The sequence below is a fragment of the Felis catus genome, chromosome A1 (genome assembly GCF_018350175.1).
Source record: "Felis catus isolate Fca126 chromosome A1, F.catus_Fca126_mat1.0, whole genome shotgun sequence".
Taxonomy (NCBI): Eukaryota; Metazoa; Chordata; class Mammalia; order Carnivora; family Felidae; genus Felis; species Felis catus.
In genome coordinates this window covers 4,415,124-4,437,643 of record NC_058368.1, presented here as the reverse complement: position 1 = coordinate 4,437,643, position 22,520 = coordinate 4,415,124, and the positions used below count along the sequence as shown (strand labels likewise).

General features: G+C 46.0%; 1 protein-coding gene across 10 annotated transcripts in view; it reads left to right on the top strand.

Annotated features, from left to right (window-relative positions):
• MIPEP (mitochondrial intermediate peptidase) overlaps nucleotides 1-22,520 on the top strand; it is a 200,559-nt gene that overhangs the window by 49,867 nt on the left and 128,172 nt on the right. For all 10 annotated transcript variants that reach the window (XM_045041709.1, XM_045041790.1, XM_045041638.1 and 7 more), the window contains 4 exons: nucleotides 6,598-6,751; nucleotides 8,256-8,333; nucleotides 10,272-10,476; nucleotides 12,755-12,864. In XM_045041709.1, the coding sequence (XP_044897644.1) occupies nucleotides 6,598-6,751; nucleotides 8,256-8,333; nucleotides 10,272-10,476; nucleotides 12,755-12,864 (547 nt within the window). The remainder of the gene's footprint in view (nucleotides 1-6,597; nucleotides 6,752-8,255; nucleotides 8,334-10,271; nucleotides 10,477-12,754; nucleotides 12,865-22,520) is intronic.

Genomic DNA, 22,520 nt, shown 5'->3' with positions numbered 1-22,520 from the left:
AAGCGACTCCTTTATTTTCCATAAAACTAAGTTCCATTTTCATATTTCTTTTGTTCAGCCAGACAAGTGACGTTTTGAGCTAGTGGTGCCAGCCCTCAAATAACCTTCCAGTTAGCCACAGCCCTTGGGACGCTCCGCCCGATGTGAACATCTGGGCTGTATGGCCTATAAGAGCTCTTTTCCAAAGCCATTAAGTTCAGACGGTGGCTACTACATTAGGAGCCTCTCAGTTACTGCTGATGGAAACCCAGTTCAAGCTAACGGACACAGAAGACGGATTGGTGACTCACGTAACTGAGAAATCTCGGGGCCGAGTTTGGAAGCGTTTGCCACCAGGGCTCTCGGAGTGCTGAGGTTGGCCAGGCCGAGGCCCGGCGCGTGTGGCCGCCACGGCAGGGTGCGTGCGTGGTCGCCGCAGCTGCAGCGTGGCCAAGTGTCTCCTGTACGGAAGAGGGTCTCTGTGATCAGCAGACAGGGCGCGGGTGGGTGCCTCCTCCGTTCTCCCTCCTCATCAGCTTGGTGACACTTACTGAATGTTTGGTCTCTTCGCTTCGTGGGTTACCTCGTCTGAAACCTCCACGCCACGTGAAGTCGGTGTGGTCCGATCCGTCTTCACAGGTGACCAAACTGAGACAGTGTAAAGGAAGTAATCCACTTAGGGTCACTTGGCAAGCGGCATAGGGTGACGCTTCAGACTCAGGCCTTCTGGTTCCAACCTGGTGCTCTTAGTACCCTCTCCTCTTTCTAGATACAGAAATTCTTTTCCTCACCGCCCGAACTTTAAAAATACACCCCACCACACGTGGTAAAACTCTCACACGTTCTAGAAAAAGGCACTCCCGTTCTATCCAAAGTCACGTCGAGGCGGGGCCCCCAGAGGCGCGGCGGGCAGAGCAGGGAGTTTATGGCGGTGCCGTCCCCCACTTCCCTTTGCTTCTACGTCTCGTGTTCTTCTGGTTTGCCCGTGCTGCTCAGAAGCATTTTCTGGAGCCCCGCTCCTCCAGTTTGTGTGTTTTCCCAGACCCAGCCGGTTCCTCTGGGTCCTAAGGTCACTTCTGTTCTTTAGACGATCTTAGTTCTGTGTTCCGGTTCCCCACAGTACTGCCCGGGACGGCTGTGGAGTCCCTCCACTGGATGGGCATAGCAATAGCCTTGGCGTTCCTGATTACTTCCCTTTTCTCACCCCCTGAGAAGGTATACGTTTCGTGTTCCCTTTTGAACATCAACTGTCCTAAAATTCAAATGTAAGGAGACTTCTTTTTTTTCTTTTTTGTTAAAAAGTATTTGTTTTGAGAGAGCGAGAGCACGAGTAGGGGGAGGGGCAGAGAGGAGAGAGAGAGAGAATCCGCGCCGACAGCTTGGAGCCTGACACGGGGCTCGATCTCACGAACTGTGAGCCAAGATCGAGAGTCAGACGTTCAACCCCCTGAGCCACCCAGGCGCCCTCAAATACAAGGAGACTTCTGCCCTACCTTGAGTAACAGGAGCCAAATTTACCTCCTGCCTGCACGACTAAACACAGTCTGATCAAAAGTATGAGGCAGCGACGCTCGGATGTCAGCCCGCGTTCCCTGAAAGAGGGAAGACAAACAGGTGACCCCTGCAGGGGCCCCAGCTCCCTTTTTGGAGGAACTTCCAAATTGTAGACGAGCCGCGGGGTCGGCAAGGGTCGTGCTGGTCTCCCTGGCAGAGCCCCTAATTAGAGCCGGGAGGCCATGGAGGCCAAGGCCCTTCAGTCCAGAGGACAGAATCACAGAGAGGGGAGCGCTGTGTGGACAGCGAGGGCAGAACCAGATGAAAGGAGCCAGACACCCGTCGCGGCAGCCCACACACAGCCATGGGTTCTTCACGGTCCCGTGGGCCAGAGCAGGAAAAGCCGACAACCTGTGGAATGGCAGGAAGGGCCCTGCCTCATTAGCGCAGCAAACGTAGGCCTGCCCTTATCCTGGCTCCGCTCCCTTCTAAGGCTTGAAAGCGGGCTCTTCTCTAGTTCCTATTACACGTACATTACCTCTTTTGTAACTGTCCCACAACTCTTTGGGTCTTCTCGTCTTCTTCATCCTTTTTCTCTTTGTGTCATACCCTTGGAGGTTTTTATTGACCTTTCTCCAAGCTCACGGATGGCTTCCTCGGCCATGCCCAGTCTCCCGACGAGCAGGACAGAAGCTGCCTTCTTCTGTGTTACGTCGTTATGTGTCTCTAGCGTCTCCTCTTGATTCTTTTTTTTTTTTTAATTTTTTTAACGTTTATTTATTTTTGAGACAGAGAGAGACGGAGTATGAACAGGGGAGGGTCAGAGAGAGAGAGGGAGACACAGAATCCGAAACGGGCTCCAGGCTCTGAGCAGTCAGCACAGAGCCCGACGCGGGGCTCGAACTCACGGACCGCGAGATCGTGACCTGAGCCGAAGTCGGCCGCCCAACCGACTGAGCCACCCAGGCGCCCCTCCTCTTGATTCTTTTTTAGGGCTTCCCTCTGGCTGTTTACACGACCCGTGAATCTTGTGTATTTCCCTCGACCCCTTGGCATGTCAATCATCGCCGTTCTGAATTCTCAATCTGGTTATTCTGATGTTTCCAATGTACCTGAACGTTTGTTCTGTTTCTTCAGGCTGTAGCCTTCGTCTTTGATCGTGACTTGAAATTGTTTGCAGAAAGTTGGGTATGATTTACTCACTGTCTACGAGTTAGTTAGGCTTTGTTTGCTTTTATAGTGGCTGCGGTAGCAGAGGCCAAACGTTTTCTTTTCTTTGTTTCCTTTTCTGTCTCCCATGTTGTGTTTGGGTTTCCCTGGAGACTTCTACTTAATAAGGTGTGAGATGTGCAGTTTTTCAGTTGTATTCTCCTGTTATTTTGCAGGATCCCCACTTGCCCTGGTGGTGAGGGTGTGGGGGAGCGGATGCCTTCTGTAGTCCTGTGATCGGGTCTCAGTCTGTTATGGAGCCTGTGCCCCTGGGCTCTGACTTTCACAAGTGCTGTTCAGTTCCCCTTTTCTGCTTTCATGAGACAGGGGGATTGGGTTGGATATCTCTTTTCTTCTAGGTAAGTTAGGCTCTGGTAAGATCGTTTCTTTTGAGGCCAGCCTTATTAAGAATAACACAGTGCCCTGGTGTGTTTCAAAATGCCAATTTTTTATTCCCCCCTGCTGGAAGCATTGGGAGAATTTTTCTCCATCTTGTGAGAACCTGGTAGGGCCCCCAGAGGTAAAAACTCATAAAAGTGTGGGGATCCTCCCTTAAACTGAGCCTCCCTAGAGTTTTGAATTCTCCGATTTGTCCACACTGAGCCTCCAGCAATTTGTCAATTGTAGTTTAAATTTTCCTCCTTGGTGCTAGTCTATATATACTGGAGAGTTCTCTGAACTGTGATTCTCTGTAGCAGACAAGCACCTTTATAATTTGGGGGGCGGCAGTTTGTTCTGTGACCTCAATTCTCTGCTGGACACAAGAAGAGCTGTTGATGTTTAGTTGGTTGAGCATTTTTCTTGTCTTTCGATGGAGCGATGCCTTCCGGGCTCCTTAACTGCCGGACCGGACACCGGAAACCTCCGTTATTTCCTGCTTTTACTACACATTTTCTCCCCTGTTTCCATGATGTCCCTTCTTTCAGTGCCCTGGCAGCTCTGACTTTTCTTCTCTGTCTTCCTTTGCGTCTCTTCATCTGGAAGATCCGCTGCTGGGCCCCTTCCCCAGTGACGGGTCTTCTCCCACAGCTCTGACACCCGAGCAAGTCCCAGTTTCAACATCCTGAGCATCTGACATCTTATGGGCACTTCCCAGTCAGTGTCTCCAGAATTGAATTTGCTCTCCGCGAATCCATCATCCTTCTCCCCCGACTGCACCCCGCCCTCCTTTCTTCTCCCACAAACCTACCCACGCTCCCTTCTTTCTTTCTTTGTGCCTGGTGCTCTGATTCGTGACCCTGCCATCCCATCCATGCATCTCCTCACGCCAGCACCCTGTGTGTCATTCTAGACCTTCCTTTCTCGCTCACACAGCCCCGAACATTTTCATAGCCCAGCAAAAACAAATTGAAAACTGCCTCTTCATCCTTGCCCCGCCGCTTTTGCTTATATTCGGACCCTAGTTTTACCGTCTTTTCTCTCTACCGCTCCTGCATTCCTCCCGCCACGGTGTCCACCTTGCAGTGTTCCAGAAAGCATCGCATTGCCTCTCTGTTGCCTGCAGAGGCAGTCTCCCGTTTCCCAACCTGTAAACAGTTCACTGAGAGTATGGACATACAGCACTAGAAATTCTGTTTAGATTTATTTTTCTTTATTTCAGCTTGTAAGAATGGATCTTTTTTTGTCTTGGAATGTAGTAGAACCACAGCACGCGCATGTGATTTACAAATATACATATATCAAGGTTGAATACTCAGAACTTCTTTTAGCGATTGGGGTACGTGATAAAAGGTGGAGGGACCCTGTGCGTACAACGTAAGATCCCAACCGCTCAGGTTTACGCGTGAGGCCCTCAGTTCTCTGGACCCTGCCCACGTGTGCCTCCCTCTCTCTTCCCGTTTATCCCCAGCATCCTGAACTCGCTCCTGATTAGCCACCTGGTGTAGAAGTTACCAGGTTGTTTCGTGACTTCATACTGTGGCTTCTCCCTGGAATTTCTTTATTACTCGACCCTGCCCTTATTCCCCATCCGCACCCCAGCCAGCAGACTCCAGTTTCTGAATTCCTTTCTGCGACCCCTTCCTGTCTCTATGCTGCCCTCCCCAAGTGAAGTCATCACCCCTCTTGCTGTTCCGCTGTCCGGGTCGTTCACTCAGCCCTCCCGCAGTACCTCTGGCACCTACTCTGTGCTGCTCCAGGCCGGGAAGACCAGGGTGGTCCCTCCACCTGTCTGCCTCCTTCACAGTGAGCTCCTTACAGGCACCCCCCCGCCCCCCATTCCTTACCTCCAGCATCCGGCAGCTGTCTCGGCAGCCTGCACAAGCGTGTGAATCAGTGAGCGAGGGCACTAGGCTGTCGACGTACCTTTCACCAGCGAGAGTTTATTTTTATGAAAAATCGATCAGGAACTATGTTGTATATTTGTGGATTTCTGAAGCCCAAATCTCTCCTGTGGTATAATTTACACTTGCTCACTAAATCCAAGCCCCCATTTAGTAGTAAGCGTAAGTTTGCGTCTGTTTTCCATGTAATGTTTTTATTTTATTTTAATGTTTTTATTTTAATTATTTTTTATTGAAGTGCAGTTGACACGCAAGAGCTCGGGTAGTTTCGGGGCACAGCATAGTGATTTGACAAGTTATGCTATGCTCATCACAACTCCAGCTACCTTCTGTCACCATAAGTACACATTTTGTTAACTCCACGGAGGGGACACAGGACAAGCACCTCTTCTTGTTCTGGACCATTCTTTCTAGCTGTGGTCGTCAAGTTTGGCCTGGCTGAATGACTCAGAAATGGACATTTGCATCACGTATCCTGGTGTGCTTTGCTTTATGTTGGAAGAGGACATAAAAAGTCATTTTCGAGTGAAGAATAATAACTATGCTTGCCAGTATATTGTGCTTCGTTTAAGGTGTATAATAGTAAAACAGTTAAGATCTGATTATATATGTTACAGAGGTTTTTTTCCACTAACAAATATTCTACTAGCGGTGAAATTTAAATTCATTCAGTATGCCTCAGGTCTTGGGTTTGTTTGCTATTTATTCGATATAAGTCACAAACTTTTAGAATATGCCATATTTTGTAACGGGAACTTTACCATTATAGCTCAGACTGGTCAGATTTGTCTGTAGGTGTACATAAAGGAATGTGTATAATGTGGGTAATTGAGATAGATTGCTTAGTTAAGTCAGTGAAAGTAAATAACCTGAAAAGGATGAAGATTGCAGAATGGTGTGTCTACCTTAATTGCCCATTACTAAAATTACTTTTTTTTTAAAGTTTATTTTTGAGAGAGAGAGAGACGAGTGTGAGCGGGGGAGGGGCAGAGAGAGAGGGAGACACAGAATCCAAAGCAGGCTCCAGGCTCCGAGCTGTCGGCACAGAGCCCGATGTGGGGCTCGGACCCACGGAGTGCGAGATCATGACCTGAGCCGAAGTCGGAAGCTTAACCGACTGAGCCCCCCGGGCACTCCTAAAATTATTCTTAATGCTAAGAATTACTACTTACTACTTTTACTACTAAGAATAACTAGACTGCCTTCCTTCTGAAAATCCCTCAAAAGATATAGAAATATACCTTTCTGAGGGAGCCTTGGTGGCTCGGTTGGTTGAGTGTCCAACTCTTGATTTCGGTTCAGGTCATGATCCCAGAGTCATGGGATCAGGTCCCGCGTTGGGCTCCATGCCGAGCGTGAGCCTGTGTGGGATTCATTCTCTCTCTCTCTCTCTCTCTGCCCCCCACTCCTGTCCCCTGCTTGCACCCTTTCTCTCTCAAATTAAAAAATATGTGTGTGTGTGTGTGTGTGTGTGTGTGTGTGTGTGTGTGTGTGTGTGTGTATCTACCTTTCTGTTTTCAATCCCGTTTTTCTAGCTGCCATGATCCTAGGTTTTACATGGAGAGTTCCCTGGATTTACCCTAAGAAACTGCAGTAAACAAAAATACCATTGAACCTCTTTTCTTTCTTTCAGGTACAACATCGAGCCCAGTTTGTATTGTCCATTTTTCTCCCTTGGAGCGTGCATGGAAGGCCTCAACACTTTGTTTGGCAGACTGTTAGGGATCACGTTGTATGCCGAGCAGCCCGCGAAAGGAGAGGTGTGGTGCGAGGGCGTCCGCAAACTGGTAAGCGTGCGGATCGTGTGGGGTCGCCCCGCGTGTCTCTCGGGCCTGGTAGGGAGCTTCTGGCAGTTTCTCGTTCAAGTGAGCCGTGCCCTCGCGGAGCCTGTCTCCCCTTATTTCCGTTTCACCAGAAAATCCAGATCACCACTTCTGACTTGGGACACTGCACAGAGCACCAGTTTTCTCTAAAATCGGTTGTTGCCTCGGATCGATAGACACAGAGCTGCGAAGCGTAGGGACTTGTTGGAACGTTGAGCCTTCTTATGTTGACAGATTCTGGTTCAAGGGACATTTGTCATTACTTTCCACGTTCCTGCACTGCTCGGTGTCGCTTTCGGTTAATTCCAGAATCCACGGCCTCTGTCACTTGTACTTTTTTCCCCAACCCCCTTCCCATCTTGTGGGAGCAATTATATATATATATATATATATATATATATATATATATATATATATATATATATATATATATAATTTGCATAATATATTGATTTTTCTCCCGTGCTCTGGTTTGACTTCTTTGATAATAATTTCGAGCCTGGCGTCCACCCCTCTCCAGGTAGGGCCCACTGTATTTGAGACGTGAGTATGTTTATTTTTTCCTCTTTTTAAGATTACGAGGCAGTATTGACTTATCTGTCTGTCAGAAAGGCTCTGTGTTGTTAGGCCGTTTGACTTCCTGCCCATGTGCGTCCCACACTTGCTCCCTTCCCTGTATGTGGAGAGAAGGACGCCACCTCAGGGGCTCCCGGCTGCCTTCCGGGAGATAGGCGCGGTGACGGAAGCGAAAGGGTCGGGTAGGAGCACGCTTCATCACCGCCCCGAACTACCTGTTTGTGGAGTGCGTCCTTCACAGAGTGGCGGAGGCCGGTCAAGTGCGGAGATAGAGTAAAAGAAAAACTGGTAACAGGAGTGAAAGGACAAAATGCAAGGAGAAGGTTGGGAGGCGTAAAGCTGAGGTTCCCCGTGGCAGAACCCTCAAGTTGTGACAAGGCGGACGAGGCGAGCTGGAGGCCATCTGTCGAGTTCTCCACAGGCCGTGCGTCTTTTATAGGCCCAGTTGGAGGGAGGGGCATAAATGACATGACTGGTCTTCAGCTGAAGCCAGGAGCCAGCTTTTGTCGTGTCTGGATTCAGGGGTTAACATTTGGGGGCATAAATGCGCGTCGTGAGATGGAGGTCTAACGCTGTCCAGCCAGAGCTTACCCCCAAGTGTATGGGGAGGTTGTGGACAGTCTGAAGAGCGGGGTTTGGTGGCCGTGGCGTAGGGCGCTGGCGGTCTGGATGAAGGGCTCGAACAAGGAGGTGTCCTCTCCTGACAGAATCCCCAGATCAAAATCCTCTGAGAGAGGAGGAGAAAACGGAATCTAGTTTGAGATGATGCGGGATGTGCGATGTAACCGAGTGGACGTGGTCACAGCGATGGGGGTTTTATATATGGATTCTTATCAGGGATGTTTTTCCACTGTTAGTTTCTGATTCACCCCTAAATGTACTTTTTTTCCAGGCTGTGGTTCATGAATCCGAAGGATTGTTGGGGTACATTTACTGTGATTTTTTTCAGCGAGCGGGCAAGCCACATCAGGTGATGCTTTTTTTATAAACTCATTTCTCTGGAAGGGACTGACAGTTCTTTTGTGTCACTGTGCGCTCTACATCTCACCTTTCTCCTTCCCTAACATTTAGAACACATTTCAGTGTTGTACTTCCCTAGCATTTAGAAGACATTAACAGTAGCTACTGAGTATATAAAAAATTTTTTTTTAATATTTTTATTTATTTTTGAGACAGAGACAGAGCATGAACGGGGGAAGGGCAGAGAGAGAGGGAGACACAGAATCTGAAACAGGCTCCAGGCTCTGAGCTGTCAGCACAGAGCCCGACGCGGGGCTCGAACTCACGGACCATGAGATTGTGACCTGAGCTGAAGTCGGACGCTTAACCGACTGAGCCACCCAGGCGCCCTGCTACTGAGTATATAAATTTGAAATTAGGGAGGAATTTAAAGGTAATAAAGGTTATGGAAATAATTACATACGCCTGTGTCTGCCATTTTTATCTGGGTTACGGTTATAACGACAGTGGTAATGATAGCGGATATTTTATGAGCCCTTCTGTATCCCAGCCATGGTGTCTTTGAATGTTCATCTCAACCTTTTGAACTAAGCTCTGACATTTTGAGGAAACAGGCCAGAGAGGTTAAGTTACTTGCTCAGAGCTACACAACTAGAAGTGCTAGGATTTGAACCTAGATATTCTTTTCTTTCTTTTTTTTTTTAATGTTTATTTTATTTTTGAGAGAGAGTCTCAGAGCATGGGTGGGGGAGGAGTAGACAGAGGGGGGAGGCACAGAATCCGAGGCAGGCTCCAGGCTCTGAGCTATCAGCACAGAGCCCGACGAGGGGCTCAGACTCACAAACTGTGAGATCATGACCTGAGCCAAAGTCGGATGCTTAACTGACTGAGCGACCCAGGCACCCCTGAACCCAGACATCCTGACTAGAGCCTTAGCTCTTTTCTACTTTTCATACTTGACAAGGGTCTTAGTTTAGAATTATAGAAGATATGCCCACATGGAAACCTTATCAGCCACCAGTTCACGCCTTGTAAAGAAAACGCGAGGTTCATTTCCTTTCGCCGCATTCCAGGTTTGCCGGTTAATTAGCCTCAGCAGTTTCGGGTAATTTGATGGGAAATGTCAAGATTTGAGGTTCTAAGTTGTAACAGAGATCGTGGTGCCCTATATTTGAATAGCGGTTCACACTTTCTAGTGCATTTGAATAGCTATGCGCATATGAAATGGGGGGGGGCTGCTCTGGGATTTGACAGGGGGGAGAGAAGCTCACGGAGGCAAATCTGATGTGGGTGTCAAAGGTGGGGCCAGAGTCTAGGTGACACAGATTCAGATCCCAGCAGTCCTGGCTGTGTGTCCTTGGGCACGTGACTCCGCTTTCCTTTTCCTCCTCTGAAAAATGAGATGCCTGCCTCATGGGGTTATTGCGAAGAATAAGTGATACAGTGCCTGTGACTCTCAGCCCGTTAGAGGAAGTTACTCCAAATTCCTTGCTCTGTGACAGTTTAGAGTTCATCGCTTCTGAGTGACACAGACAACAGGTGTGAGAAGTGTCTCCTAGTTCACCGCCTGACGCGCGTGGAAGGAGCTCAGTAAACATTAATGGCACCACCCACCCCAAGCAGTAGCTCAATGTCCGTCCCTTCCCACCTGCCCGTGGACAGTTGAGGGTGTGGATCTAAGCTCTCTGATGACTGTGTTTCCCACATCTGGTATAGCGTCGCCTCGATAGATCTGTTTGGAGCGAATGAAAGAAGTAATCAACACAAGCTCAAGGTATTACTGGTGTTTGAGAAAACTTAAAATTTTAGCAAAATAAGCGTTCGGAAAAGTGTCTGTAACTAAAGAGAACAGAATGAAGTTAAAATTGGAACTCACACACCTTGGTGTGATTTTGTATTCAGATCACCTAATACTGTCTCGTCTAATTATGTTTTCTGTCTCATTAAGGACTGCCACTTTACAATCCGTGGAGGCAGATTAAAGGAAGACGGAGACTACCAGCTCCCAGTCGTAGTTCTTATGCTGAATCTTCCCCATCCCTCAAGGAATTTACCAACTTTATTAACTCCTGGAATGATGGAAAATCTTTTCCATGAAATGGGACATGCCATGCATTCTATGCTGGGACGAACTCGTTACCAACACGTCACTGGTGAGCCACGAAGGGGGGCCTTCTGTTCAACAACGATCCTTTAAAAAAGCATGTCGTTTATTTAGAACGGGGGGAAAAAGGCTCCTCATTCACAAAATCCGGTCGTTTAATGTTGTCCGCTGGTCATTTACTGCAGGCTGCCTCACCTGGCCCTTCCAGCTGTTACACAACCTGATCATCGTACATTTTTCTCCTCCCTTGCTAACAGTTCTGACCGAGGATTATGCCAGTGTCTTCTGAGTTTGCACCTTTTTCGTTTTATCATGTTCTATATGGAATTGAAGTTTTTGGACACTCTTTTTTTTTGAGAGAGAGTATGGGTGGTCGGGGAGAGGGCAGAAGGAGGGAGTGAGAGAGACTCTTAAGCAGGCTCACGCTCAGCACGGAGCCTGACTTGGGGCTCGATCCCACAACCCTGGGATCACGACCTGAGCTGAAATCAAGAGTTGGACCCTCAACTGACGGAGCCATCCAGGCGCCCCTGGAATTTAAGTTTTTGGCTGTGTGAATAAATACATGTGTCTTCAGTACCTAGCACTGAGTTAGTGAGTAAGTGGAAGAATGTTGCCTCTTTGTCTCCAAAATCAGTTAGAAAACACATTATAGCCTGTTTAAAAAGTATGATAAGGTACTTTTCATTTTTCCTGTGCTTTCCCCCTATATAAAATGACAGCCTTTCATGCTGGTAACGTGGCCATATTTGATGATATGCTGTGTAGACTTTCCTCTCTGTTGTCTCATCTCTAAGAAGCTCACTATCCTATATGGTCAGCTATAGGTCACCTACCGAATTGCTGTCATTCAGTGTTTATTAACTAACTTTGTAAATACAGTATTTGGGGGAAGGAGAGGATATTTGAAAAGACTGTAGATGAGCTGGACGGCATCATAAAATGTCACCACAAAGTTCTTACGGGATTTGTTGCTTTAAGTAATTTTAAGTTTAAAACATTGCTTTTCTCACTGAGGATTGACTTTGTTACAAGGAGCAAACAGTGGTTTAAAAAAATACTTCTAAAACAAATGAAGCATATAGATAAAGTGGTATATATATATACATACGTGTACAATGAAGTATTACTGAGACATAAAGGAGAACTCGCCATTTGCAACGACATGGTTGGAACTAGAGAGTGTTGTGCTAAGTGAAATAAGTCAGACACAGAAAGACAGATACCAGATGATTTCACTTATATGTGGAATCTAAAAAACAAATAGACTTTTCTTTTTCAATTTGTTTACCTTTATTTGTTTTTGAGAAACAGAGACAAATCGTGAACAGGGGAGGGGCAGAGAGAGAAGGAGACACAGAAAACGAAGTAGGCTCCAGGCTCCGGGCTCCGGGCTGTCAGCACAGAGCCCGATGCGGGGCTCGAACCCACAAATCGTGAGATCATGACCTGAGCCGAAGTCGGACGCTCAACCGACTGAGCCACGCAGGCGCCCCAAAACAAATAGACTTTTCAACATAGAGAACAAACTGGTGGTTGCCAGAGGGGAAGGCGTGGGGGGATGGGCGAGATAGGAGAAACGATTAGAGGTATTAGCTTCCAGTTAGAAAATAAATAAATCATTGGGGCGCCTGGGTGGCTCAGTCGGTTGAGCATCCGACTTCGGCTCAGGTCGTGATCTCGCAGTCCATGAGTTCGAGCCCGGCGTCGGGCTCTATGCTGACAGCTCGGGGCCTGGAGCCTGCTTCGGATTCTGTGTCTCCCTCTCTCTCTGCCCCTCCCCCGCTCATGCTCTGTGTCTCTCTCTCTCTCTCTCTCTCTCTCTCTCTGTCAAAAATAAACATGAAAAAAAATTTTAGAAAATAAATAAATCATGGAGATGAAAATTACAGCATAGGGAATAGAACCAGCTAACAAACAAATAAGTGAAGGATAAAAGCATTTGGTGGTGGAATTCAGCAAATTAAATACAAATGGTACATTAATTGTAAGAATGTTTTAATTTGTGTCTCTTGTATCGCCAAGCAGAACTGAAGACAGATTTGTTTGTAGAGGGTGTGAGCCATGGCTTTACAAGGTGTTTTATCCAGCTGTGCAAATATTTTGTTTTACTTTTGATATATAGGAAAATATATGGGATTATAATAAACTTTTCTGCAAATATGTACAATAATTTTATAGAAGTAAAATATTGATTTAATGAATTAAATCTTATCATACCTTCATCAGAAGTACACATAAAAGTTTTAAAAGAGTACATAAAAAGAAAGATAAATATGTTGATTTGATTCATGCCAACTTTTTTTTTTCTTTCCCCCCTATTTTAGGGACCAGGTGCCCCACTGACTTCGCTGAAGTTCCTTCTATTCTGATGGAGTACTTTGCAAATGACCACCGAGTGGTTAGCCAGTTTGCCAGACATTATCAGACGGGGCAGGTAGGGGAGCACAGTGCTACGTCGTGTCCTTGGGGGGGTGGGGAGGGGGGAGGCGGCTTTCCTGACCTGCATCGCGTGGACCTCTCAGGACTGTCACCCTCTCAGTACCAGAGTCCTTCCGCTTTATTTTTAGTCTTCGTTTTATTTTTTTATTTTTGCCAGCCACTAGGACCACAGTGTTGACAAGCTCTCTCTTATCGGCTAAGTGAGAGCCTATCTTGCCTTCACAACCATCCCTTGAGGAAAGTTTCCGGAGGAGGAAACAAGATTACTGTACAACAGGCCTTCCAACCTGTCTCGCTTCAGAAAAGCCGTCGCTCTTCCTTTCGTCTTTCCTTTATGCCTCTGTTTGTTCCTTTGTTTTGTCAAAACCGAACCGCGTTGCCCATTTTTCCCATCGTGCCCTGCACCGTAGGTCTGAAAAGGTTTCGATTTCAATAGTTGGATTCGATGCATGAGTTTAAAGATTAAGAAAATCGGTGAAGTAGGAGGACCATGAGAGATCTCTGTAATGAGTTAGCCGTAAGCGTTAACTGTCGATGTTGTGCGGTGAACTGTCCACACGTACTTTGCAAAATATCTTCTTTTCCTTCTCTGAGAACTTTGAATATAAATACCCCGTCAGTCACTGATTTCTCCCTGAGACTGTGCCTCCCTGAGTGCAGGTGTCAAATTACAGTCATCTTTGGATCCTTGGCACTTAGAATCTTGCCTAGCACCTGAGAAGCACTAGAAGGAATGAATGGAATGAGAAAAGGCTCCAAACCCACCTTTATTTGTGACTCTTTTTCTAACGTGATTTGGTCATTTCTGGTTTTTGAACTTGATTTCATCTCACCGTTATTGTCAGCTGCAGAATAACGGAGGAGTTTCTGGATAACCAGTCTGACCGGGCCTTCATCATAATCTGTCTCGGTTATTAAGATGACAGAATTGAGATATTGGCGATCGATTAGCTGTCTTTCCATTAACCTTCAGAGAAGTTAGACCCAGCCAGTAACGTGGAAACGCATAAGCCACAGAAGGGGAGCACGGGTCTGCGGGTCCACATTTCCACATTTTGGGGTTTGGGAATGACCGGGAAGACCTGACTAAATCCCTCCTTCGGAACTTGTGCCCCTGGCCATCTTGTAGGGAGGTAGGGCACAAGGCATATTGGGGCAGAGCCACACGCCCAGCGGGGGCCCATGAGGGAGAGCCCCCGGACCTTGGCTGGGGACGCTGGGAGAGGCTTCATGCAGGGAGTCCCGGAGGAGCCAGGTTTGAAAAAATACATAAAAGGGGCAGTTTGCCCGTCAGCTTTCGGCAGCCCTTTTCCATCTCGTTTAATGTATTTGTCGAGAACGCTAAGGACGCTCACAGGTCCTTCAGTCAGAAGTAGTTATTGAGTTTTTATCAAGTACCAGGAACTGTCCTCAGCATCTGAGAAACAGCCGGGAGTGAGTGAGACAACATTCTAGCCCTCGAGGCCTTCAAATCCCAGGGGAACTAAGGCAAAACTAAAGACGAGGTTATTCCAGCCAGAAGGAAAAGCCTGTAGAGTCTCGGAAAAGTTTGAGACCGTGGCAAGGTGCTGGCAGTGGTAAGTACGGGAGGAGGAGGAAGGGGAGTGAGAAAAAGAGACTGGAAAGTTTTTGTTTCTAGAATTCGCTCCCAGTTTCTGCATTCCTCTTCCCGACACACATTTTGATCCCAGCTCATTTGCTAGACCACCGTTTGTGACTTGAGTAGTTTTAACTGGTGGTGTTTTTGTTTTTGTTTTAATTTTTTTTTAACATTTATTTATTTTTGAGACAGAGAGAGACAGAGCATGAATGGGGGAGGGGCAGAGAGAGAGGGAGACACAGAATCTGAAACAGGCCCCGGGCTCTGAGCTGTCAGCACAGAGCCCGACGCGGGGCTCGAACTCACGGACCGTGAGATCATGACCCAAGCTGAAGTCGGACGCTCAACCGACTGAGCCACCCAGGCGCCCCTAACTGGCGGTGTTTACACTGGGCTTTGCTGCCACACTTCCTCTCAGGAGTTGAGTCTAGTCCTCCTGGCTCTCGGGCAGCTCTGCCCCAACCCATTTCCTCATTAGCCTTTGGCAGACAGCTTCCCTGGGTTCCATCTTCGAACTTGTGTCCTTGCTCAGCCCCGAAAACATGTAGTCAAGTGATAGAGCCAGAACGAAGGTCCTGGCCCTGGGGGGCTCGGAGAAGCAGACTCCAGGAGCTATTGGAGACTTAACTGGAAGGATTTGAAGCCAGTTGGACAACAGGGGTGAGAGAGGGAAATCAAAGACGGAGGCTCCATGAACAGAGAATTCTGGAAGAGGTCCAAATATGAGGAAGGAAGACAGCTCTTTTTTGGCTGCGTCCATGGGGCCGTGAGCGACACAACTCTGAAATACAGAATCAAGTAGACCCTGCGGGGTGTGGGGGTAATTGGCATAGAGCTGGCCCTTAACGTATAGGGAGGGTAGGCGTGACCCGTGAGGGAAAAGCAGGAGGTATGTGATGAAGCAGCATCGCCAGGAAGGGAGCTGAGCCTAGATGGCTCAGGGGATCCGAACCCCGACGTAAGGGTTAGCGCAAGAGAGCGCCAGGAGCCTCTCAGAGCGATACTTAGAGCAAAAAGTAAATCTCGGGCTAAAATTCACCACAATTATGAAGTTGGTTTTTAAACTATTACCTGTTTACAGGACAATCGGGAGAGCAAAGAGCCACTGCTTGGAGGATAGTGTCATGTCCCCAAACAGGACAATTCTGATTTAAATATGGCGTTCTTCTGTAAGAGCCCTTTTGAACAAGAGAGTTGCAAGAAAACAATATTGAGTCCAAAACTACACTTCGAAACAGGAAAGAAGCAGTAAGTTGCTTTGAATTAATTCAAGTTTCAGACACAAGCAGACCTGTGCGTTGAGCTAAGGGGACTTGCAGACGCAGTCTCGAAAGAATTTAGAATAATTTTGCAAGTCGTATAGAGAACAGAAGGAGTGCCAGAAGGCAAGAAACGGGAGGATGCCTTGACTTTCACAAAGGGCTTGCCTCTTCTTGCCACTAATTAAGATACCAAGTGGCTAGATGATTTCATTTTAAGGGCACTTCTAGCCTTAAGGACAAGGAGTTAATTCCCTAAAGCCCAAGGCTTTGCAAATAAATGGCATTAAAGCCCATAAGAAGAATGACAGGGTTGCATCTTTATGCTCCATTTCTTATTCTGCTACATGTTCGGAAAGGATTGTTTTTCCTTGGAACACCGTGGGGTGTATCCGAGAGAACTCGCAGAGTAAGGATAATATCTCAGTGACTTATTAACACCTGCGAGTATTTTATCTGAACCAGAGCATGGCGTGGCCAATGAATTCCTTGCGGTTGAGGAATGAGAAGCATGCGTATTAGATTTGCAGGGGCCATACGGCTGTCAGAGGTAAGCAGGGCCAGAGGTGATCATTTGAGATTCAGAACTGCCTTGACAAGCTACAACCTCAAAGCTGACGCGGAATTTCTTGTCGATAGGTCTTCGAATTGATAGCACACGTAGAGAAGGAGTACAGGCTCGGTGGCAGTTCGTGGGAAAAACTCCCGGGTTTTTAGCCGTGGTAAAGTGGACGTGAATCATCTGTCTGATGGAGTTTCCCCACAGACCTCGTTCTGGCTCAGGCGGCGTTTGGGACCCGTGCCGTCCAAGGAATTGAAGGGTACTGTCGCTCTCCTCGGTGCTTACTGGTTCCCGCCTTGAGCCTGCCCCCTTTCCAGTCGTTCCCAGTAAGTGGAAAATTATCTGCAGGTGGCCCCGCGCTTCTGGAGGCATGATCCTCGTCCTCCGTTAAACATTGTAAGATGCGGTTTATTTTTCGTTGTAGTAAGAACAGCATAAAAGTTACCATCTTGGGGCGCCCGGGTGGCTCAGTTGGTGAAGCGTCCAACTCTTGATCTTGGCTCAGGTTGTGATTCCAGCGTCGTGGAATCGAGTCTCACGTTGGGCTCCGTGCTGGGCAGGGAGCCTGTTTGAGATTCTCTCCCTCTCGTTCTCTCTCTTCCCTCTGCCCTTGGATGCGTGTCAATGAATTTGACTACTCCAAGTACCTCATATTAGTGGAATCCTGCAGTATTCACCCTGTTGTAAGTTAGCACAACGTTTTTAAGGCGCATCATGTAGCCAATGTCAGAGTCGCCTTCTGTTTAAAGGCTGAATAATATTCCGTTGTATGTGTATACCACATTTCGTCTGTCCCTTCGTCCGCTGATGGATATTTGGGTTGCTTCCACCTTTCGACTATTGTGAATAATGCTGCTCTGGGTCTACAAATTCCTGCCTGAGTCTCTGTTTTCAGTTCCTTCGCATATATACACAGAAGTGGGATTGCTGGATTGTATAGAAATTCCATTTTAGGGGCGCCTGGGTGGCGCAGTCGGTTAAGCGTCCGACTTCAGCCAGGTCACGATCTCGCGGTCCGGGAGTTCGAGCCCTGCGTCAGGCTCTGGGCTGATGGCTCAGAGCCTGGAGCCTGTTTCCGATTCTGTGTCTCCCTCTCTCTCTGCCCCTCCCCCGTTCATGCTCTGTCTCTCTGTGTCCCAAAAATAAATAAACGTTGAAAAAAAAAAATCTTTAAAAAAAAAAAAAAAAGAAATTCCATTTTAAATTTCATGAGGAACCGCCATTCAGTTCTCCACAGTGGCTGCATCATCTTACCTTCCTACCTTGCAGACTGTTGAGCGTAAAGTTCCACTTTTCTCCGCATCCTTGCCAACACTTGTTCTTTTCTGATTTTTTGATAGTAGCCATCCTCCTGGGTGTGAGGTGGTGTCTCACTGTGGTTTTGATTTTCATTTGCCTAATGATTAATGATGTTGAACATTTTTTTAAAATTGAAATCCAAGTTAGTTAACATACAGTGTAATAATGATTTCAGGAATAGAATTTAGTGATTCATCACTTACCTATAACACCCAGTGCTCACCCCAACAAGTGCCCTGCTAAATGCCCATCACCCTGTTAGCCCATCTGCCCACCAACACCCCTCCAGGAACCCTCGGTGTCTTCTCTGTATTTAAGAGGCTTTTATGGTTTGTCCCCCACCCTGTTTTTATATTATTTTTGCTTCCCTTCCCTTATGTTCATCTGTTTTCTGAATGATATACTCAAGTATATGAGTGAAATCATATACTTGTCTTTCTCTGACTTATTTTGCTTAGCATAATACACTCTAATTCCATCCATATTTTTGCAGATGGCAAGATTTCATTCTTTTTGATTGGCGGGTAATATTCCATTATATGTATATCTGTATGTATGTATCTATCTGTCTATAAACACCACATCTTCTTTATCCATTCATCAGTCAATGGACATTTGGGCTCTTTCCATACTTTGGCTATTGTTGAAAGCACTGCTGTAAACATTGGGGTGCACGTGCCCCTTTGAATCATCACTCCTGTATCCTTTGGATGAATACCTAGTAGAGCAATTGCTGGGTCATAGGTTAGTTCTATTTTTAATTTTTTGAGGAAACTCCATATTGATGTTGAACATTTTTTAATGTGCTTTTTGACCATTTGTATATCTTCAAAGAAATATCAGTTCAAGTCCTTTGTTCATATTTTAATTGGCTTGTCTGTTTTTTTCGTTGTGGTGTTATAGGAGTTCTTTATGTATTCTTAATATTAATCCCTTATCAGACATATGATTTGCAAGTATTTTCTCCCATTGTGTGGTTTGCCTTTTCAGTCTATTGATTATGTCCTTTGATACACAGTTTTTAATTTTGATATAGTCCAGTTAATCTATTTTTTCTTTTGTTGGCAGTGCTTTTGGTGTCAGATCTAAGAAATCATTGCCAAATTTGATGTTATGAAGCTTTTTCCCTATGTTTTTTTCTAAGAGTTTTATAGTTTTAAGTCTTATGCTTATTTATTTATTTTTTTAAACAATTTTTTTTTAATGTTTATTCATTTCTGAGAGACAGAGAGACAGAGCATGAGCGGGGAAGGGGCAGAGAGAGGGAGACACAGAATCTGAAACAGGCTCCAGGCTGTGAGCTGTCAGCACAGAGCCCAATGCGGGGCTCGAACTCACGGACTATGAGATCATGACCCGAGCTGAAGTCGGACGCTCAACCGACCGAGCCACCCAGGTGCCCCTAAGTCTTAGGTTTAGATCATTGATTCATTTTGGGTTAATTTTAGTAGATGATGCAGCGGTTTTTTTTTTTTTTTTCTTATTTTAATAATTCTGAAACAGATCTCTTGCTATCTGTTTAATGATGTAACTGTGCCCCCTTCCCAGCTATTATAAACTCACAGGTATATATTTTTTTTCTTTTTTAACAATTAGCGTACTCTTAGATTCAAGGAAATAAGATAGTCTTAGCCCCTACACCAAAGTTGAAAATGTTAAGCACTTCCATAATATCGTCTAAAAGCCTGACCCTTGACCCTCGTCCCTGTATATCCCTATGAGGAGGTTAGGCTGTCCCTGACTCTCAGATTATTTATTTATTTATTTTTTTTTTTTTTAATTTTTTTTTTTCAGCGTTTATTTATTTTTGGGACAGAGAATGAACGGGGGAGGGGCAGAGAGAGGGAGACACAGAATCGGAAACAGGCTCCAGGCTCCGAGCCATCAGCCCAGAGCCTGACGCGGGGCTCGAACTCACGGACCGCGAGATCGTGACCTGGCTGAAGTCGGATGCTTAACCGGCTGCGCCACCCGGGTGCCCCGTCAGATTATTTAGAGTATGCGGAGTTTTTCTCATTTTTTTTATTATGCAGGCAGGGATGAAGACCAAATATATATTTTATATCACAACATCACACCACCCTATTTCCCTTCAGCAGTATCTGCCTCTTTCCCCTTTTGTCCCAGTTTCCAACCAGTAATCCCTGACCCCTTCTTCCTCTCCCACACACACTTGCCTTGCTCCCACTTTTCCCACAATTTCCCGTCTGCCTGTTGCGTGGAGCAGGTGGCAGGCCCCAGTGTATTTCAGCGTATTCGAGTATTTTGTTCAGCGTGGGACGCTATGTTCTGCAGGTGACATTGATGAGCAAGAAAGCATTCTGAGGAGTGGCCTGCAACATTAGTATAAAATTGGAAACCGCCTCATGTTAGACATGGTGTAAGACTAGAAAAAATAAACTGCAGTCTGTTGTAGAATATCTGAAGGATGCCCCGTAAAGGTAGAAAGTGTATTCGTTCGACATCACTCTGGCAAAAAAAAAAACAACAAAAAACGATGTTACTGGTAACAGTGGATGGGGATTATGCTGCAGCTGATTTCAATTCAGTAGATTCTTCTCATGACTGATCAGAAAGGCAGTGCCTCTGAAAGTAATACACTTTTCATTTAATATTTAATGTTGCAGAATAACATTTCTAGAAGGCGCAGCTGTGAACCCACCATCCAACTTAAAAAGCAAAACATTACCGTAGGCTCCTCTCGGAGTCCTGAATTCTCACTAATTTTTGCTTAGAAATAGTTTTTGCCACCCAAGTTATTTGTTTGTAAGCCATGTGCTATTTCGTTTTGTTTTTGAGCGGTACAGAAGTGGTATTCTACTGTTTATAATCTGTGACCAGCTTTTGCCAGCTGTGTGCCTGAACTCGTCAGGTGTGCACATAGCTGTAGTGTCTTCGCTTTCGGTCCGTGGTGACGTCCCGTAATTCACGAAGCTCTTCTCCTGTCGGTGGACACACGGCTCCTTCCGGGTTCGTGCTAGTCCACACAATTCTGCGTTTTATATTCGTGTGCAGGACCGGAATTGCTGGGTTTGGGAGGGGATGCGTATTTTTAAGTTTACGCGATAATGCCAGATTGCTTTTCAAAATATTTCTGCTTATTCTCCCTCCTCTCAGCGACGGTTCCCCTCACACCACATCCTCATCAACATTTGATATTGTCAGAGTCTGAATTTTGCCAGTTTTGTAGTTAAGAAATGGAATGCTGTGTTGTGGCCTTGATTGGCAGCAACGTTCCCTGGCTACTTTTTAAGGTTGAACATCTTTTTGTGTGTGTGTGTTTTTTTAATGCTTAGTTTTGGTAGAGACAGAGCATGAGTGGGGGAGGGGCAGAGAGAATCCGAAGCAGGCTCCAGGCTCTAAGCTGTCGGCACAGAGCCTGATATGGGGCTCGAACCCATGAACCTTGAGATCATGACCTGAGCCAAAGTCGGACGCTTAACCAACTGAGCCACCCAAGCACCCTGTGTGTTGTTTTTTTTTTTTAATTTTTATTTATTTTTGAGAGGGGGGCAGACAGGGGCAGAGAGAGGGAATCACAGAATCTGAAGCAGGCTTCAGGCTCTGAGCCGTCAGCACAGAGCCTGAAACAGGGCTCAAACACAGAAACAGAGATCATGACCTAGGCCGAAGTCGGGTGCTTAGCCAACTGAGCTACCCAGGTGCTCCACACCCCGTATGTTTTTATTGCTCGCTTTTGTTTTCTGTCATGTGTCTGTTTGTCTTACGAGCGTTTTTCTTTATGGTGGTTTACTTTTTTCTTACTGATTTCTCCCCTTTCTTGATATGTTAGAATAACCCTGTGTTAGGCATATGCCTTCCCTCAGTTTATGGCTTGTCTGTTCACTTTCTTTATGGTATTAAAGGAAGGATTTAATTCCTTCATTTTAATGTTGTTGAATTTAGCAATCTTTTCCTGTATACTTAGTGCTTTTTATTTTTTAATTAAAAAATTTTTTTTGAGTTTATTTATTTTTGAGAGAGAGAGAGAGAGAGAGAGAGAGAGGCAGAAAGAAAGGGAGACAGAGAATCACAGGTAGGTTCTGCGCTGTCAGTGCCGAGCCCGATGCAGGGACTCAAACCCACGAACCAAGAGATCGTGACCTGAGCCAAAATCAATAGTTGGATGCTCAACTGACTGAGCCACTCAGGCGCCCCAGTTCGTGCTTTTTAGATCTTATTTGAGAAATGTTTGTTTCCTTAAAAGCCATACAATATTGTTTTCTTCTGAAAACAGAAGAAATGTTTAATGTTTTTTCTTTATTTTTAGGTCTCTATAATCAAGTTGGAAGTTCTCCTTGGTTTAGTATAAGGTAGAGTTTGACATCCTTTCTTCCCTATAGTAACCATCATCCCAGCACCATTTATTCTTTATCCAGGGACCCGTCATAAAGCACATACCCGTTATATGCAGTAATCTGTTTACGGGATTTTTCTTTTATTCCATTGTTTACATCGTCTGCCCTGATAACCAGTACCCATGCTGCCTTTATTGTAGTAAACTTTATTAAGGCTTTCTTTATTCTTAAAAGATTTCTTGTCTGGTTTTGGGCTTTTGTGTTCTTTCATATAGATTTCGAATTAACTTGCCTATTTTAAAAAAAAAAAAAACATGAGAAGAATTTGGTTGACATTATATTAAATCTGAAGATCAATTTGGGGAGAACTGATATCTCTCCATATTGACATTCAGATGCATGAATGTGATATATTCTTCCATTTGTTAAGTCTTTGTTAAATGTTTATTTTTGAGAGAGAGAGAGAACGAGAGCCTGTGCAAGGCAAGCGGCGGGGTGGGGGTGGGGCAGAGAGGGAGGGACAGAGGATCTGAAGCAGACTATATGCTGACAGCAGGGAGCCCGACGTGGGCCTCGAACTCCCAAACCACGAGATCATGACCTGAGGCAAAGTGGGACGCTCAACGACTGAGC